At 39.2% G+C, this 20,683-nt stretch overlaps 1 protein-coding gene across 1 annotated transcript in view; it reads left to right on the forward strand.

Moving 5' to 3' along the window:
- Positions 1-20,683, forward strand: part of pard3ab (par-3 family cell polarity regulator alpha, b) — a 335,934-nt gene that overhangs the window by 216,309 nt on the left and 98,942 nt on the right. The window contains exons 16-18 of the mRNA XM_051953203.1: positions 8,335-8,521; positions 10,647-10,798; positions 11,943-11,987. Of these exons, the coding sequence (XP_051809163.1) occupies positions 8,335-8,521; positions 10,647-10,798; positions 11,943-11,987 (384 nt within the window). The remainder of the gene's footprint in view (positions 1-8,334; positions 8,522-10,646; positions 10,799-11,942; positions 11,988-20,683) is intronic.

Consider the following 20,683-nt stretch of genomic DNA (forward strand, 5'->3'; position numbering starts at 1 on the left):
AGACTGCCGCTCGTCAGATAGCAACGGCAGAAGACTTTGCAGCTCCCATATGTGACTGTGTGTGAATACGAAGCTTTGCGTGCTCAGCAGACCTTCCTTGAATAAATGAAACTGCGTGTGAGTGAATGCCGGGGGGGTCTTTTCACAGTTGCTTGGAAAAACTCTGCTCTGTCTTTGTAAGGGTGCCACAAAACATAAATCATGCATTAGGGCTTTCTTAGAAGACAACATCATTCCCATTCAGAATGTATCAGCTTGCGTCTTTGGCCCCGTGCACACTTTTTAGATCACTCTGAAGATGGCGTGGATAAGAGAGCGACTTAATTATTCCTTCAGGCCAATAGCTTTCAAGGCCCGACACCCCTGGCAATAACCTCCTTACTAATTATGCAAATAGATGGAGACAAGACAAAATGAAAAGAGAAAAAAAAAACTCCTCTGTATGTCTTTCACCCCCGTGTTATTCTCACACCTCTTGCTATCTCCATTTTCATCCAGAAAGTCTCTTCACCCCCCTTCCTTCCCTCTTGGCTGTCCCCTCTCTTTTTTTGCCTTGTAGTTTTTATACAATAACTGTCTAATAATAGCCTCAATGGGGGAATCTCAAATGAAATGCCATCTATTGTTCTTCTGCAGAAATTATTGCTGCCGCTGGGAATTGTGTGTTTATGGAGGTAGATTCTCAGGTGATGCTGGGTGTGTGCGCTCCGTCCGCATGGCCGTGCTATTGTTGCTGGCCGACGGCTGCCCTCGGGTGCTGGCACTAAAACAAAGAAGCCTGTTTTTTTTTCTTGTTGGTTTTTTTTCCCCCCTCCTTTTACCAGGCGACTGACTTGACAGATTCATCGGTTTTCTACTCAGCGGCTGCCAGTTGATTGTACTGCAGTGATTCAAACTGTGACATTGACGGGATTCTCAGCGTTGTGCACCGGACTGCTTAGGGAAATGGGATTAAGTGGTTTCTGGGAGTGCACATGTGCGATGACTTGTGTGTATAAAATGTGTGTTTGTGTGTGTGTGTGTGTGTGGGGTCCGGGATACAGAGGAGGTCGTGCTGTGCGAGAGGACTCACCCCAAGTCCCAAATTCACTGTGAATAACAAACATACGCAGCGGGAGGGAGCTGAAAGGAGCACAAACACACACTGAACAGTTGGAGTTGAAGCAGGGAGGGACTGACGGTGTTAAGGCCATGCACTCACACACTCTTCCAGACGCAGCCCAACACACTTATGCCGTGTGTTTGCATGCTCACACACAAACATGCATACATTTTCATAGATTTTTGCACACATACAAGTCATTACAAGTGTTTTTTATAATCAGCAAGTCCTCACTCTCACTGTTCTATCTTCTAAAAGTTGTCACAAAGCAGAAATTGTTTTTATAATATTAGTGTAAATATGTCAGATATCAATTAACAGATGATTATCTTAGCTTTTCTGTTTTTTGGTGATATTCTAGCAGTCTGTTGGGAAAATCATCCTTGTATGTTGTATGAAAACATACACATGAAACCCAAATGCCCCTGAAAATGTGAATAAATACGCAGCGATGAAAGTTGAATTAACAACAGTATAAAGTATGAAGAGTTGAAATATCAGATAATTATCAGTTAAACCAGGGAGGTCTGACAGTGTTAAGGCCACGCAGGTGCAAAGTGTTGGAGATGCAGCCCAACACACTTCTACTGTGTGTGAGCTGTATCACATGAGTGCATTTTTATAATTACAAGTCATTGCAAATGTCCTTTTTAATCATAAATGCACCCTTAATGTCGAAATCCTTTAACCCACATTGTTTTATACACACACACATATATGTATATTTGCAGACTTCTGGAGAGCCCCACACACTTCCACTGTGAGCTCATACACAGGCAATCGCACATGTATAATCAGTATTATTAGTGCATTTTTATACCTACTGTGACATTACAAGTGTCATTGTTAATCAGCAATCCATTATTCAATCACCGTCACTGTTGTTTCACAATGCAGAAATTTCCCTTGTGTGTGTGTGTATATACACACACACACACACACACACACACACATATATATATATATTTATTTATGTAAAGCAAATTAAAATCTCAGCTTTTCAGAAGAAAATATGCACTTAAAACCCTTATGCTCCTGAAAATGTGAATAAATAAGTGGTGAAAGTTGAAGTAAAGGCAGTATTAAGTATTCAGAGTTAAACTCTCAGATAATTAACAGTGTTAGTTAAACCAGGGAGGAGCTGATGCTGTTAAGGCCACACAGTTGGACATGTTTTGTGATGCATCCCAACACACTCAAACTCTGAGCTTATCCACAAACATGTACATATATTCTTAAGTATTCGTACACATAGTCGTGCATTTTTGTAATTACTGTCTTTACAGTTGTTCTATGCTTTCATAGATAAAAATCTTAGTTTTTCTGTCTTTTGATCATAATCTGGTGGTCTGATATAAAACTCATTGACCTATGACAACACATGAAACTCTTTTGCACCTGAAAATGTGAATAAATTCTAAGCAGCAGTGAAAGCTGAAATTAAAGCCGCATGAAGTACTAAGAAATCCCTGATAATTCACTTCATGTGTCTTTAGTGTGGGTGTAGTTTGATTGATAAAGCTCCTGCTACAGAAGCAAACAAACCCCACATCTGTCACCACTTATTCATGTAAATATTGCTAAAACTTGATTGGTGCACAGAAATAAGTTGCTTTATTCCAGCTGTGCGACACAAACTTCCAACCAGCAAACACAACGAAAACTGCACAGACGTTTGTGCTTTCCATAGCAGTGTGTCCTCTGGTGTTCAGGGGGTTGATGGCAGCTGGAGGTTTCAAAATGAGTTGACATTTTACTTCCTGTTTTTGACCATAATCCTTAACCCTTGTGTTGTCCTTACCAAAAAATGTTGTTGCCTTTTTTTAAAAAAAAAAAAAGTCCAAAAATTCAGAAAAAAATCCCCAAATTTATATATATAAAAAAAAGCAAAATCTTCACGAAAAAATTCCTGAAAAGTTTCCCTCAAAAGTTTTATTTTTTTTTAAATAAAAAATCCCCAAATTTGACAGCGAAATTCACTGGATTTTGGTTGATTTTTTTTCTGAATGTTCTTAAACATTTTTTTTTATTTGTTTTTTCCACCAAAAAATGTTCAAAATTTTCCTAAAACAATTTTGAAAATGTGAAAGTTTTCACTGTGAAAATATATATATTTTTCCCGCTTTTTTAAAACTTTAAAACAGGTCAATTTGACCCACAGATCGACAGGAGGGTTAAAATACTGGTGAAGGAAAGCTGGAAAGTCAGAGGTCTGTGTTTTCACAAAGCATACGTGTGGAATATAAATGTGGACTGCCTGAACCTGCAGGAAGAATGAACCGGCATTGATTTATGAGATGAAACTGGTCCTTACAGTTCCTGGTTGGTCTTTGTGTTTATTTCAGTCACTGTTGAAACTAGCCTATTGTCTGCTGTTAGCTTATGTTATGCTAAGAAAGGATGCTCTCAGTTACATCTGGCAAGAGTGCTTTTCATCTGAAAAGATAATTCTCTGACCATTGACTTTTATCAGAAAAAGCCTTAAAAATGCATAGATTTGTTAGCTACCAAGCCACTTAAATACTAAAATTAGCTAAATAATTGACTAGCTTTGCTAGCTAATGTAATTCCCCACACAAATATCCTCTTTCTGTGCTATTGCTATTGTTAAATGACCCATTTGGTACAAATCAAGTTTGTCTTTTTTATCTTGTTAACATGCCCATGTAGATTTCTTGTGTGCTAAAAGACAAATCACCATGGTTACGAATTTCAGCTAAAGTGTACCAATGACAATCTTATAAACATGGATTCAGCCTTCTGGGGTTTCATATGTAACAAACCTAAACAGCCAATCCTGTGACAGCTTTTGCAGGGTGGAAGTTTGTATATTATTTTTTTCCTTAGAATCAGTTTCCAGATCGAACATGTCTGTCTGAATTATGTCAGTATTGCAGCTTGTGTAAGCCACAGGTGAGCTGGTGTGCTCGAGCTGCTGCACATTCTAGAAGAAGCAATAGTGTGGAGTTACATCAGTGCCAATCTAAAGCAGATTTTCATTAAAATTAAACTTCTGTTGATACGCAGAGATAACTTTTTAGGGGTTAAATCAACAACCAGGGGTGACTTTAAAATGCTCAAGAATTACTCCCCTATTAGCACCTTTTATATTGTATTTATTTATTCTTGCAACTGACTTGGTTGTATTTCCATCCAGAATTGACAGTACCGAGAAATATGCATCAATCACGCAGTTTTTCACTCAAACATTGGTTATTGTTTGATAAAATATTACAATTGAAAGATTTACTACTCCTGTTTTTACATTCATTTTGATATGTCGCCTAAAGGACTTTGATTTTCTTTTGGCTTAAGGCTCGCTGCGTAAACATAAAGCCTTTGTTTGCTCGTTAGAAGTTGATTGGAAAATAAACAACATCTTTCTTTGCCTTCAAAGATTTTCATCATGCCAGTAATTTAATAAACAGGCAATTATGTATTTTTAAACATAATTAATCTTTAAATATAACGAAAAATGCAGACAAAAGCTGTGTTTTTTACATATGAGTGAGATTATTTGACTGGTTTTGTTTTGCCGCATAGCATATTTTGCTGTTTTCTGATTTTAAAATGGGGTTAAGAAAGTAGAAGGTGCATTAGTGAGCTAATTTGAATAAAAAGTCACTTAGTAGCTTCTCATTATTTGAAGAAAGAAACAAAAACAATGATCAGTGACTTTATAATTGACCTCTACACACATATAAACACACACCCTCGCACATTAACACCTCCCAGCCTTCCCCTCGTTTTGTTTTTCCTCCATTCAGCTCATTTACATCAGGTCATTCACCCACGCTGGCTGCATGTAGCGGCCCCCAGTAGCCCACTGCTCCCCTGGTACTCAGTTATGGGGAACAAACAGTGAGATTGGCTCAGACCTCCAGGTCTCCGGCTTTAAAACCCAGACATTAAATGCTAAAGACAAACGAACTTCTCCCTAAGCTCAGCACAGAGGGCCTTTATGAAGCATTGAAGCTGGCCTTCTTTTGATGCCAATTTCAAAATACAGATTAAAGACAAAGTCATGCGCTGCATATCAATGGGAGTTTTTAAGCCGTGCTTTTCAGACGCAGAGAAAGGGGACTATTTTATTTTTTCGCCTCGGCACAGGGAGGTTTTTATCTTTATTTGCGAGGGCACAGCTTGAATTAATCATAGTGTTTTGACATAGGAACACCATTGTGCCTGCTGCCAAACTGCTCTTGGTGTAAGCTGATTAGCCAGGAGCAGTTTCACGCTGCTTTTAAACTTCAAAATATGTTTTGTGGTTTAAAAAGTTACTGTTTTTCCTTCCTTTTTAAAATTTTTAAAATGATTTTTTGTTGTTGTTGTTGGCCCATTAAATGCTTTCTGCAGTCTCACGCTTGATACAGTAGCCTGTTGTCACAAATAGATGAAACTAAATGTTGCTCAGTAACTGACCCGTTTCTGTGCGTGAATGCTGATTGTATTTTTCTAATTTTCGCCTTGGAGCTGAAAGAAGCAAATGTTCAAATTTCATTTTTATATCTGAATTGTTGAAACATTTGTCTACTTGCAGGTCAGAAATCACCTCCAAAAGGAATTAAGCTGAACTTTTAATGATGAAATTCTGACTCAGCAGCAGAACACGCTGGTGGGCAAGTGTGACTCATGCTGATGAAACTTTACGCTCTGAAAATAACTCAGAATTCATGCTTGAGTGTCTAGATTCATAAACATGGTGGATGTTTTTCACAGTGTTCAGCAGCTGTGGAGGAGTTCATCACTGATATGCATATTCATTGTGTGCGTCATGCCGAGCTGTAAGAAACAAGACCTTGACAGGACGTTTTGTGTCTAAAATCTCACTATTTTCCTTATGGTAGAAAGAACACCGTAAAGTATAAAACAACAGAATTGGTTCTGGATAGTGTTATTTTAATGAAATTCTGATAGAGATCTCGTTTGATTGAAATTTCAGATATTTTTCTTATAAAACACTAAAAATTGCAGTATGTAGATACAGTGATGGTAATAACTGACATTTTTATCTATTTCTAGTGCAGTTATAACTTTCTTTGTGATCCAGATTGTGTTCAAGGACTTCAGTTCTTTGTCTGTTCTCTGATTTGTTAAATTCTTTACTTGGGAAAGACTTCTTTTCTCTTTGAATGTGAAGGAGAAGCACAAAAACCGGCATTAACTGCCTGAACCACACGTTCTGTTCATTTGTCCATTTCTGTATCAATCTTGTGTATTCTTTAGATTTTTTCTGCTTTATTTTAGACATTTATATTCTCTGTTGTCTCATTGTTCACCCCTTTGTTGAATATCCATGCTGCTGTAACAACTTAATTTCCCTCTGAGGATTTAAAAAGTCATCTCAGTCTGACTCTTAAACCCACCAGTGGATTTGAAAGGAATGTTACCTCTGGGAAAAAAAATGAAACACAACAGTTACACCATTTATCAGCGCCAAAAACTGTAGAAACAGAAGGAATCGTCTGATTTTGTACTTTTCATTGATCAAAGAATGAATGATTTCTGATATGTGGTTCAGTCAGAAAAATTAACCAAATCAATGCCTAATATCACATTTCATCAAAACCACTTTTAAATTCTATTTTAAAATGCAGTAAAACTAAACCTTTGAATGTGTCCAGATTTTGTTAAAAGAATTACAGTTCTGTATTCCACGATGCGATAAAGAAGACTTGGCTGTGACCAACAGACATGTGACAAAAATTCAGGAACTTTTGAGCTAAACTGCAAACAGGAAAGTAACCGGAAACAAAGTAAAACGTAAACGAGCAATAAAATATCAGCAGTATGGTTCAAAAACAGTCCAGCTGAGCAACGTGTTTGTAAGCTGTAAGATACATTAAGCATGGTGAAACATGTGTCTAGTTGATTTTTCCAGGTGTAAAAAATTCCTAGGCTGTAGAGGTTATAAAAATGTATCATAAAAATGTCTATAGGATGTAGAGCCACAGTTTTTCCCCAGTATTAATAGCACCTATTGTACATGCTGATTCCATTGTTTTTGTTCAATATATGTAAAATAAATGAATAAAGAAATTCACTTTTCATATTTTTCTCAAGTTTTGTAACTCTGTTTTGCTGCACAAAGAAAAATGTAGAGTTTTCTTTACTTCTATTCATGGTGGTACTGTTTCCACAGAGATGCAGGACTCTTTATTGCAGTGAAAAAGAGCCAACGGTGAGTTAAAACATGACAGGAAGCAAAGAACGAGCAGAAACCGCTTGTGGTTAACCAACCTTTTCTTATTCGCACATATATGTGTTGGTCACTCAGAGCGGAGATCTTTTCTGCTTTAATATTTTATTGTCAAAAATACAAAATTTCACTAAAACTCTTACAAATAATATTGACAACATTGACAGAGTATGCACAGACCGAAAAACAAAGTAACTGACAAGATTCAAGACAAAAGTCAAAATTACATGAGACAAAACTCAAAAACAGAAAAAATGAAAGCACAAGTTTCACAAAAGCAAATAAGAAAAGCACTTGGAGAGCGCTGTACTCGGCCGAGGCTGCTCAGTGATTGCCATTTCAGACGGCTGAAATCTTGAAAAAAATTGCGGTAGAAATCCCTGCAGTATAGATGTACCCACAAACAAAATAACCTTGCGCTGAGCACGTCTGTGTGTTATCCATGTGTATGTTATGTACGGACACCGAATCGCGTGACTTAAATACGTAATTGATGGGACTCAGAAACACCCCCACAATTTAATCAATCGTTCTTTGTATTGTTTCGGACAGATAAGTCCGCAGCGGTGGATTTGTAGTAGGATCACGATCATGTGATCGTCAGCAGGCAGATGACATAATTTTTGCTTGTAGTCATAGTTACAGGCTGTATCTGCAATAATACAGAATTTTTTTAACAAATCTGTGGATCCAGACTATAAGCTGCATCACTGCCAAAATCCATTCAGTTGGCCCTTGTGTCATTTCTGACCTTTCCTGAAAATTTCATCCACATCCATTTGTCCGTTTGTGAATAATGTTGCTAACAGACAGACAGACAGACAGACAGACACACACAAGGACAGAGAAAGGATATAGAAAATGAAAATAAAAACAATACATATTAAAAGAATGTTGCAGAACAAACAAAAGCAAAAAAATTCAAGCAAAGCACAAATAAGTGTTCATAGCAGCCTCAGGAATGTTTGGCTCTGAAGTCACAGGCACAGTTGTGAAAAGATCTGAAAATTAAAGGTACTGATTCTGTCTCCAGGAAACTACCAGCTGTCTCCGACCGTCAACATGCCGCAGGACGACACCGTCATCATCGAGGACGACCGGCCGCCGCTGCTGCCGCCACACCTTTCCGACCAGTCGTCCTCCAGCTCCCACGATGACGTCGGCTTCGCGGCCGATGTGACTCCACCGTGGGCCAAAGAGCTGCCTGCTCACATCGACAGGTGGGCGAAAAGTTTGAGCTCCTTTTCCGGATTTTTCCTTCACGCCTGTCACACACAATCTAACCCTTCAGGTAGCCACGGCTCACTGTGGTTAAAAATTTAAAGCAGATAAATCATTTGTGTTTGCTTTGCTGCGCCATGTCTGACAAGTTCTTTCAATGGGATTTCATGCATATGGTAGCAGAATCACTGAGTTTATTCTAATGTGACTGTAGCCTTCTGAAAGCTGCACATCTGAACAAGGTCAGTATGTCTCCAGTGATTTTGGCTGGAGAACATGTGTGTTCGTTCTCCTGATTACTGGCTGATTGTAAGAGCTCCGTCCTCTTCTGCACAACCTCTCAGCCTGATGTGAAGGACTCGGTGTGTTACAGTGTGAGAAAGTACAACAAACCGAGCTGCAACTAACAGTGATTTCCATTTAAGCGAGTCTGACTGTTATTTTGTGTTATAGATTCTTAATTTCCAGTCAGCTCAGTTAAACGGCACCTTTGATTTTTTGATTGAGGTGTGTTTAAAAATCATGTTACCTTTTTAAAAAAATCACCTAAATTATGGCAATTATCAGAGCCAGAAACTGCAAAAACAGACATAAATCATCAATTTAAACGCCAAAACAACCAGACATAAGAACAGTCTCTTCTCACAGGCCAACCCTCTCTTTGAGCATTACCAGGAGGAACAACCCATCTTGAATGCCAGCCCTGACCCACTGTATATACCCTACATCACATTCCTGGTTTTATCTCATTATTTGGTTCCTTCCCAACATCGTCAACTGCTCGCTCAAGACTCCCCCCCCCCCCCCCCCCCCCCCCCCCCCAATGGAGATAAATTAAAATTATTTTAGCTGGAAGCGACTAAATTTTTTAACCCTTGGATTCGCAACATGTGTCAAAAGGGACCCAAATCCAATGGAAAATGGGAAAATCTCCTGACCCACACTTGGCTTCAAAGAGTTAATGGAATATCTCCATAGGGGTACAGAGGAACATTTCCAGCAACCATCACTCCTGTGTTCTAATGCTACATTGTGTTAGCTAATGATATTGAAAGGCTAACTGATGATTAGAAAACCCTTGTGGAGTTATGTTAACACATGAATAAAGGTGTGAGTTTTCATGGAGAACATGAAATTGCCTGCATGACTTTTGTGTAAATCATTAAATTTGTCACTGTCCATTAGTGCAAAACGAATAGTATGTGAAGTGTGTTTCACCTGGATTTTTTTTTATTATTATTCTTGATACCTCAGTTTAAAGTTCTCCAAAAAAAATAAGTCATTTGCAATATTTAGATTCGATAAAAAAGACAGAAATTCTGTGATTTGCTGTAAAACAAAGAAGGCATAACGGACTCCTCTGCGACCAACACACACGTGATAAAAAATCCAGGAAATATTGAGCCAAGTTCAAGCACCGAGCAGATATGGCGAGCATGGAAACTGATTAGAAAGAAAAAAACGCAAAAAAAAGCAGATTTGAGTAATAAAATGAATACAAAAGTACAGTTAAGGAGTTTGTCAGTGAGCTGTTGGAAGATGCATCCTGAGTGGTGAAATACATTTGATTTATTTGACATCTTCACCTCTTCCTTTACTTTATTCCATATAAAACACAAAATATCTCAGTTTCTTCACCCAAACATTCTCTATTCTCTCAGTTCTTCTCTTTTTCTTTCATTTTTCTGCAACCTTCTTTCCAACTTTATTCTCTCATGGCTCCAGCTCTTGATTTTATTATATTTCCTAATTCTTTCCACGATTTTGCCCCGTCCTTCCCTTATTCTCCCCATTTCTTATTCAACTTCCTTTTCCTTCTTTGAACCCTTTGAGGTCAAATCATACGCGTTCTTTGAACTTCGTCTCCTCGTCTAACCCCCTTTTTCATGCCATTTTGATAACTTTTCTTTTTCTCTCTCTTCTTGCAGTACCTCTTTCATTTATTTTCTGCATATTTTTTAGAGAATATACTGGAGCTTTTTTGTAATTTTAGATGTTTTTGCTACTTATCTCTGCTATTAAGCTGCTTTCTTCCACTTTATTTTGCCGTGAAACTTCATTTTTCCCTGTGCGGGATCAATAAAGTCCGTCTAATCTCATCTCCCTGTCGTTCCCTCCATCCAGCTCCCTGGCTACAGACGAAAACCATCCAGACGGGGCTTTCCAGAGGGAAGGTTTTGGACGTCAGAGCATGTCGGAGAAGCGCACCAAGCAGTTCGGAGACGCCGCGCAGCTTGAGATCATTAAGACACGCAAGTCCAAGAGCATGGATTTAGGTACAACGTTCACAAACTTCCTTTTGCCTTCCAGCGTTCGGGTTATGCTTTAAATTTCAAGGACTTTCCAAGAGCAGCGGCCGAGGTGCAGTGCGCTAACCTCCACATGCATTCATGCGTGGAATTATTCATACATTCTTTTCCCTCTCTTTTGAAATCGATGTAAATTTTAACATGTTTAATATGAATACATTTCATATTATACCCTGGAGCCTGAAAGCAGGGTCAGGCCGGCTTTATCCATCGTGTTCCGCTTAACCATCACTTCAGGTTTTAACACACTTGCTTGTCATATTAAGGGTTGAATTTCGAGGATTTACTCAAGTTCTGGACTTTTTAATACCATTCATTGCAAGATCCAGGTTGTAGTTGTCGGGAATTTCAATTTACATGTCCTAAAGTGGAAAAATATCCAACCCAGTGCTTAATAATACTGAAATGAAGAAGCAAATGATGCACCGAGACCTAAAATCTGTCATTTCCAGTAGTTAAACAGATGAGAAAGGTTTTAAAAATTTCCAAGGATGTGGTAAAACCCCCCTCTTCCTTTTCTCCCCAGCAAAATGTTTGGATTTAAGTGCATAAATGCAGCAAATTCGGCGTTTCAGAGTTGTTTGAAAAACTCCGTTTGAACTCCATAAAGAACCAGATTTCATGTAACCTTGAGCACACGTCCCTGCATGTTTCAGACATGTTCCTCCTATTTAAATGTATTCCACCCCTTTGCCTCTTTGTGTGAAAACAGACTCTGCATCTCTCGCCAAAGTCAAGAACTTCACCGAGTTGATTCACCTTGAAATGGCTCCGAACAGTCGCTGATTGCTTTGGCTGCAACAGTCTCTCTGCTCGCGCTCTCTATAATCATATCTAATCTTCCCCACCAGATTGCCGCTGTGTGCCATGTTGATATCACAACAAGTCTGATTGCTATCCTCAAACCCTCTTTTCATTTCCCCTCTCCCCACCGCCACCTCCGCAGCCCCACCTCCCTTGTCTCGCATGGCGTCCGACCCTAATTGAGATGAAGCCCTTCCTGATGATCGCCGCGCTACCTGGATGTTGCATGTGGAATGTCATGAGCACTAACTGAACCCCAAATGTTTGTATCCCCTCCTCTCTTTTCCCCTCCTTCTTCCTTTAACAGTAGCCGACGAGATTAACCTCACCCCTCGTCCCGAGACCGACACAGGTAAGGACCGGTGCACTGGAAGGTAGAATGACAAAGTGACCCGATCACCATCACTTTTATTCTCAAGGCCTGGTACCGAGGGGCATAGGGTGGTATTTGATGTATGTGTTATGTTAACAGCTATAAAGAAATTGGTTGCATTTATTAAAAAGAAATAATTATTCATGTGGGTTTCGGAATAAAATTGTTACAGGAGCAGATAGGAGTAAAGTCGGGCTCTTTACCCTCTGAACCCCAGACTGTTTTGGGCATTTTATCTGTTCCTGTCACATTTTTACTCACTGTGGACTTGTTTTGTACCTTTATGGAAACAGCACAACCATGGCTAGAAGTAGAGAGCACTCAGAAATGTCCTTTGTGTGGAATACAAACATCTTCAACCCTAAATGTAGAAATAAATAAATAAATAGCCCATAACTATGACCACATAGAGCAGGCAGGGGTCCTTATTTGAATATTTTTACAGTGTCCCCTTATTTTTTGTGCAATTTTAGGCACAAAAGCAGCTTTCCAGGTTCATCATGCCCTGTTTACTATAGATTGTCTGTTAATTTTCCCAATTAATATCTTCACTGTACAGTGTGCTCAAAAATCACACAGTGGAACAAAAACAGAGTTGAATTTGCTTTACACAAACTTGGTATCAATACGTACAGCAATTTTCCAAGTACCCACAGCTGTTACCATAATTGGAAAAAAGAATGGAGCTTCTACTACTACCGTACTAGTAGATATTTTGCTGCTTACATTTTTGATTTGTTTCCATATGTGTCTGTAAACATGGCCTGCAGTTCAGCTGAAAAGTCCCTGAATTTTTGCTTCGTAACGGTTGGTCGTAGCTGGGTCGCCAATGACTTCTTGGTTGCGCAAGGGAGGACAGAATTTTTGGTTTTTAACAGAATCTGCTTAGACCAAATAGTTTATTTTCAGCATTTTTACAAAAAATGAGAATAAATTGATTTTGATTACATGATTCGATTTTAAGCTTAGATTTGGTTGTTTTTGCGAAAGTCACATATGATTCATTCCAGGACAGTCAGAAAGATCAAAATTCAATTATTCTGTCAGTTTTTATAGTTTTTTTTGGGATGATAAGTTGTGCCATTTTTTTCCTAGAAATAACATGCCTGTCAAATCCAGTGGTGGGTTTTTTGGAGTTCAGAGAGTTTTATTAAAATATCACAAATACTTTTGGGTTGTAGAAATGAAACAAGGTCTGTTTCTAATAACAATAATGTAATCAAACCTAAATTTGATAATGTAACTATGTGCACATGTCAGAGACGTTGCTGTATTAAAGCACATTTTTGTCGGTAAATGTCAGATTTACAGTCGAGATAGTTTTCAGTACATTCCTTTGCCTCCTGCGACTGAATCAAAAGGGTGCTGTGGGTTCATGAAATCTGGTTTAAAACTGATGCAAAAAAAAAAATAAAAACAGAACTGGATTTCATCAAGACAGTCAACCATTTGAATCACTTTGTCAAAACCAGCCTATGCCCCTCTGGTCCTTCATACCTCATATCCATCTGTTTCTTTCATTCACTCAATCTTTACATTTTAAGACAAATTGTTCATTTCTCCAGCAACACATTATAAAACCTTTTGTGAAACATTTCTATCTGCAGAATAGAAGTGATTTTATTGTCAAGAACTATAAATAAATCGATCTGTGGCTTTGGAGAGCAGATCGATTCATAGCAGGTACAAGACGTGACCCAGACTGTACAGGAACAGCAGTGACACACTTAATCGCACATATTGATCTAAAACTGTAACTTCTGCCGCCAACTTGCAGCCCGCGTTTTATGGAGGGTTTTTTTTCCCCCTTCTTTTTGCATTTGCGTGGTGTTCCCCGTGTGTAGTGTTCGGCTCGCTCTTGACAAGACGAATTTGTCAGTCTGCAGAGTGAAGTCTCGCAGTCCTCGGCACGGTTTAAGGTCGCTGCCGAACACGGCTGTGAAAGCAGTTGGGTGACTGCAGATTTGATTTTCTCCCGTTTTGCCTCAGATGCGACTGCAGCACTAATTGTTTTGTGAGTGTGTGTGTTTGTGTGACTGCGTGTGTGTGTGTGCGCAGTGCAGAGAAAGCACTCTGTCCTTGGTTAAGGCAGCGAGCTGACAGCGAGTCATCCGTCATTGTCAAGTCTTGTGTATTTTCACTGTCGCCTCGACTGAATAAAAGGGCCTGCCTCTGGAATCAGCGGCTTGGACAAAAGGACGGCTCCCGCTGAAGGAAGACGTGTAGAGAAGGAGAGAGATGAGATTGTAAGAAAGAAGATGTCTTGGGGCCAGTTTGCAGCAACACGTGGACTCGACTGTGTGAAAGTGTGAAAAGACGATTGTGAAAAAGCTGAAATTGAGACTTGGATCGGTATTTTAATAGTTTTTGTTGTGTGTGATGGAGAGGAGAGTGTTTCCAACTTCCTGTCATGTTATAATAGCATGAGCTAGCTATAAGGCGTGTTCCGCTAAAATATTTGTTGAACTGGCAGTGTAGCTGAACTGGACCTTTAGGGAACTCTGTCCAAACAAAATAAGCACAATGAAGCTTTAAAATCATCACAAACCTTCACATATCATTGGTAAATTTAAAAAACAGATTTACCAAAGACCTCTTTTCTGTACAGCTCAACATCTTCAGGTGGAAATGTTTTTGTTACTGCAGCTGTGAGCTACAAGTTTGAAGTTCTGCTTTTATGAATTATACCGATAAATACTGATCCCATCAGAGGACCTACAGTGTGGAGATATTAATGTTTGTTGTTTTGCGGCATAAAACGGAAGAGGTAATCAGTTGGCTGAAAAATGTCTGTGAAAATCCAAACAAACTACTTTCCTCTCTTTAGAGATCTCTGCATAATCTGGAAAAAGATCTCGACACATCATTGCATCCTAAAATACTTCAAATCTCCGTTACCTAAAATGACCAAATCCCTTAATAAGAATAGTTTAACCACCCATAGGACCATCACAGACGACATTCATAGGAGCATTTATGAGGTTTGGTTGAGTTTAGACCGTGAATTTCGTGGCTTTCCCGACTTTTTGTAGTTTTTGCTTAAATGCAAGGATTGATTGACATTTTTAAGATGCATTAATTCCAAAAAACACGTGCTGTCACAATTGTTCATCCATTTGTTCCTTCTTGTACCACATCAAGCACGAGCAAACCGCTGTGGCTTCAGTTTAGTCTGACAGGTTTTACACTTTGCACCTTCGGCTGGAGATTGTCTTGATTTGCAGTGACCCTTCCCTCTGAAGGTACAAGTCGAACCCAAACCATGCCAGAAATATGCCCCCCACAGTACATGGAGATCCCATTATTGTAGTAGCAAAGACTTCTTTCCTTTAATTTGTCACCCATCTATAGGATGTTTTATGCTTTTTTTTCTGATGAAAGTTGCTTAAAACGCTACTTTACCTGAAAGGGGTCCAAAATTACAGATTCCTTGAACAAATAGACAATAAAATATCTGATATTTTTCTAATTGAATGACTGTTAAGTTTAGAAAAGTGCAAAAAATACAGACAAACATGGTTCCATTGAGTCCAGGGCGTTGCTGAAACAACAGCTTAACAGGCAGGATGTGTAGAAAGCGAGGAGGTCAAGTTGGAAGAAGCTGGAACAGCCAACTTTCTGGAATTTTTACTAATTAATTCACTGTAAGAGATAAATCAAGCGGCAAAATTAGTGTCGGTTCATCTCTTGTCTGTCGTCTTTTTGCCTGAGTAATTGTTTTGACTGGCGGAGTTCATGTTCCTTCGTTTGGTTACCAATGACTCAGTAGAAAAACAACAAATACGGTATCCGTCTGACAAAACATCCTTTGGATCTGAGACTCATTTTCCAGAAAACTGTTCATATCAGAGCCTTTTTTTTTTACTGGTCTCTGATGAGGATTATTAATGTCCTTGTCTCAGCTCAGAAACAAATGTGCAGCTGATGTGAGAGCACTTGTTTCTGGCGATAATCAAGCCGCCTTCACGGCAAATCAAAGAATGGTCTTTAATTAACCGCCATTGTCTGGTCTGATTTAGAGCGATCTGCCTTTACATTCAGCTTCAGAAATTATCTCCGGCATCCCATTTTTAGGCTGCAAATACGGTTTTCTAATTGTTGTAATTGAGGTGGGTATTTAGTGCAGACTTCATGAGAAAAAGAAGGCATTTCTCAAGGCTGGAGTCTAAGTCCCTCTCAGTCCCCCCCCCCCCCCCCCCCCCCCCCCCCCCCCCCGTATTTTGACCTAATAGATTTCACCCTGTGGTTTATTTTCACTTTGTGGGCCTCTGGTGTCACTTTACCAACTCCTTTTTTTTTTTTTTTTTTAATTTGCACTCTTCACTAAGAGCAAATGATCCATGGTCCATTTACCAAAGCCAAAACATGACCGTCCAGCTGAAACCAGAAACTGTGACAGCTTTGAGATGGGATATAGTAGCCCTCACCTCCTGAGATGTGATTGGATGAGAGGTTTATTGACACAGGCCACTGCCACATGTTGGACGAGGACACTTCAGTGACGGACGGCAATACCGGACTGTCGGCGGCATTAACCACATCCCGATTTTGTTGAACTTCTTTGACAAATCATAAATCTGTGTGAGAAAGTGTCCTCTGAGTGATCCCTGTAAAGTCCACATTACGAGTCCATTTATATTCATTTTGGGAAAGTAGGAAATACCTCTTGGAGTTCAGTATTTGATATTTCTGAAACTCGATTCTCTGTTTCTGAACTCCAGGCAATTTTCTGGGTGGTTGCTGCTCCAGTGACATTTTTCGTCACTGTGGGCTCATTTTTTAGTGTATTATAAAATCCTGCACCTCTATGGAAACAGCTCAACTATGTCTAGAAGTAAAGAAAACTCAAGCATGTCTTTTTACTTTAACAGAAATGGGAGACCACTTGGAATCAACACCTTAAAGTTACTCGTGTCGCAATAAAAAATGATCCCACATCTATAGATAGTTTCCCATTTACATTTTTGTTTGTGCGTGAAAACTTTCTGCAGTTCAGCCAAAGTTTGGAGTTTTTGTCACGCGACTGTTGGTTTCAACTAAGTCAATCATGGCTTCACAGTTGCAGAGAGAATGCAGAATTTTTAGTTTTTCATTGAATCTGGTTGGAGCAAACACTTTGTTTTTGGTGAATTTATACATTAGGAATATCAAAATTGTAAAATTAGATATAGTTCCAGGAGTGTTTCAACTGTTCAAAACCCAATAATTGTCTCTTACTCTGATAAATGGTGTGATTTTGGCAAAAGTTTTTTTTTTTTTTTTTAACCAAACTAAAGCTGGATGTTCTAAATTTCAACACTGACAAATTGAGTTAGAAGTCATGTGCCGTTTAGGCCAACCATTATCTGAGTCTGGTTGGAGCAAACACTTGATATTTGGCAAATTTATACACGAGGAATAGCAAGATTTTCAAATTAGATGTAGTTTCCCAACAAATTCAAAGAGGGCTGCAATGCTTAAAACCCAGGAATTGTTTCTTACTCTGACAAATAATGTTTTAACCAGACTAAAACTGGATGTTCTAAATGCAAGTTTTTAAGATTTTATGTTTTCAATCAATCAATAAATCAATCAATCAATCAAAGTTTATTTATAGAGCACTTTACAACACTCAAGGTGACCAATATGCTTTCCAAGTAAAAAACAAACCGTAAAATTTGAACTAAAAGCAAATTAAAAGAAAGCAACAATAGAACACATGCCAGGAAAATAAAATCAAATAAAATGAGACAAAATAAGGAAAGTTCTGGTTACCATTTAGGCCAACTATTGTCTATATGACACATTCTGAGCATTGCAGCTTAGTTAAACTTACAACTGGACATTTCTTTCCATTTTATGTTATGAGCATTATGGTTTCACATTTTTGAACAGCCAGCTTCTTCAGGTAATGTCTCGACACACTTAACTTGGTAAAGATGACAGAGGCAGGGAACGCGAATGACTTATGATTTACTTTATGTGGACTGAATCAATACCGGTGCCGTTGCCAGCTGAGTCTCCTTGCTCTGTCTGCTACGTGAGTTGCCCTTGTTTGTTTTTGCAAGACTGTGGAAGCTGAGCTGTGTAGGATAATGTTTATCTGCAGATGAATAGCAGAGCACGGCGCCTGAACACACTCTCACAGATTATTCAGAATTGACTGACTGGTTTGAAAGTCAGATTGGAAGTAATTTATTTAGCTGTTCTATTGCATTTCTGTCAGGCACTGTATGTGAGCAGCGCCGCCAGATTAGATTATTTGCATTTCACTATGTCTGACCTTGAAACAAATGCCAGACTCGTGTATCTTTTATTAGGATTTAGGATTTTTAGATTCCAGAAGTACTTTGTGTGTGTCCTAAGTGACCGACTGAGCAGAAATGGAGTTCACTCACTTCTCTTAAATAACAGTCGGGTCTTTTAAAAAGTGGCTATAACCAAACTCCATTTGTCAGATCTCCAACACAGTGTAAATAATTCTTATTTTTTTCTGGAGTGTGACTGCTGTGAATGGCACCGGGCAGGGCCTTTAAATAAAGTGAGTGTGCACCGTGAAAAGCCGATCAGCCCGGCTCTGGCTGAGACGTAGAGGGAACAGGACAGGCTGATGAGAATGAATGGGAGGCCGCTAACCTGAAAGCTCTGCATGTATTCAGTTTTCCAGTTCTGTTGGTTTTTTTGTTTTTTTATTCCCGTTCAGTCTCACTTTAAGCAGCAGCCTGGACCACGTTTTTTTAGCTTCTTTCTCGACTTGGTGGCTCATTTTAGTACATTTCAATAGAATTTACTCCTGGATTTACAGAAACGCCCGAACATGATGCGTAGAATAACAGCTGAAAGCTCAGAAAACATCACTACAGGACGTTTAATGTGACTAAAATAGGTCTCGGGGTGTCTGTGCAGTTTTTTAGTTGTTTTTTTAAAGAAGGAATTTGCTCAAACGCACACATTTCTGCTGTTCCCTTCCCTCCCTATCTGCCTCCCTTTCATCCAGTCAATATGCCGCGGCACCTCATGTTAGTCTGTCAGCTCTTGTGTACTCTGCAGTCTCTGAAGTGACACCACCCAGGAGATTAGCGCCTCTTTCATTTACCTTCATACCTCCTCACCTTATCTTTATACATTTATTATCCACCCCGCATGCTCCGAGGCTGTGAAAGGTGCCATATGGGAACCAAAAGAAATAATTTAAAATTTCGCCCGGCGCCACCGTACGAATAGTCTTAGTTTAATTAAACTGTCATGTTTCTCCAATTTTGCTGATGGTTATTTTCATTCAGAGCCACGTCTTGTAATGAAATTTGTAGTCAGTCAGGAGGAATGTCACACATACACACACACAGAAACGCACACAATCGATCCGCTTCCTGTTTGGTGAAACAAACAGTATCCGGGTTTGATTACAGCGTCTTCTTGTCAGGGCTTATTGCTTATTGTCCCTTAGGAGGCTGCTCATGTTCAGGTAAACCAGGTGTTTCTTCTCTGCAGTGTGGTGGAACCTCTAATAAGAATTTTCTTTATCTGCAGTTTGTTGACAGGTGTGTGTGTGTGTGTGTAGCTGAAATAGTTTTCCTGGCTGCAAGAATCGCGTGTGAATCTGTGACACATATTTTCTGCATTGTTAGGAAGCACAAACACCATTTCGCACACTTTTCTGTCACTTTTCATCCACACTGCGCTCAGATAAAGCATCTTTTTAGCCAAATACATGTCATATTAGCAAAAATACCTCTTTTGTTAAGTGGTAGAAGTTAAGTGAAATTTCTGGGAGCAGCTTTTTTATCACACACTGCGGTAAAAAAAAAAACAGGAACTATCCCGCTGAGTATCACCTCAGTTTGCATACAGTGTTCTTCCTGTGTTGTGTTGTGTTGCTGTCACACTCGCTGCGTGTGCTAATGGCGTTTGCTATGGATGCTCACCTTAAAGGGTCACGGCACGGTTTGGCTGGAACGTTTCCCAGAATCCACCAGCAGTACGGTTTCTGCCGCTAAGTGGACGCGCTGAGAGGACTCCGAGGTCGTACTCGGACAGCTTTAGTTGATGGTCATTTGGAGCTGGCAGGAAGCGACTTGTTGTCAAATATGTGTCACGTTGCTTAGTCAGTGTTGGTGCTGGAAAAAGTCTCTTTCTCATCCTCTGAAATCATCCTGTAACACAACTCTCATGATAACCGTGGTTCTTTTGCATCGCATCATCATCCTTCATCCACTACCCCTGAGAATAACACTTAATAATAACCAGAAGCAATGTGTATATATTGATTGTGTCATAATAATACAAATGAGTCCTGCTAAAAGAAGACACTGTAGGTCACTATCAGACCGCTTGAGTACATTAAGAATAGACAAAGGCACAACATTTATGTTAAATGAAGCTCAAGCTTTGGCCAAATCTGTACATACCCACACACCCCAATTAATAAGCTTTTACAGAGTTTTAGGGGTAGCCTGTGCGTACTCACCGCTTTTGAACATATTTGAGCTAAAATACTGCCACACATGTTTTTGCTCCATCTAGAAGAGGTATTACTTCTACAAAGTTAACTTTTGGATGTTTGAACCTAAAAAAGAATAACTTTCTAAAATTTTTAACTAAAAAAAAAGTCCTGTAGAAATGTGTGGTATGATGGATGCAACAACATAGGGAACTGATGGGGACATGGACAAGGCCAATACTGAGGACTAAAGCTT

The sequence above is a fragment of the Acanthochromis polyacanthus genome, chromosome 9, assembly GCF_021347895.1.
Source record: "Acanthochromis polyacanthus isolate Apoly-LR-REF ecotype Palm Island chromosome 9, KAUST_Apoly_ChrSc, whole genome shotgun sequence".
Classification (NCBI taxonomy): Eukaryota; Metazoa; Chordata; class Actinopteri; family Pomacentridae; genus Acanthochromis; species Acanthochromis polyacanthus.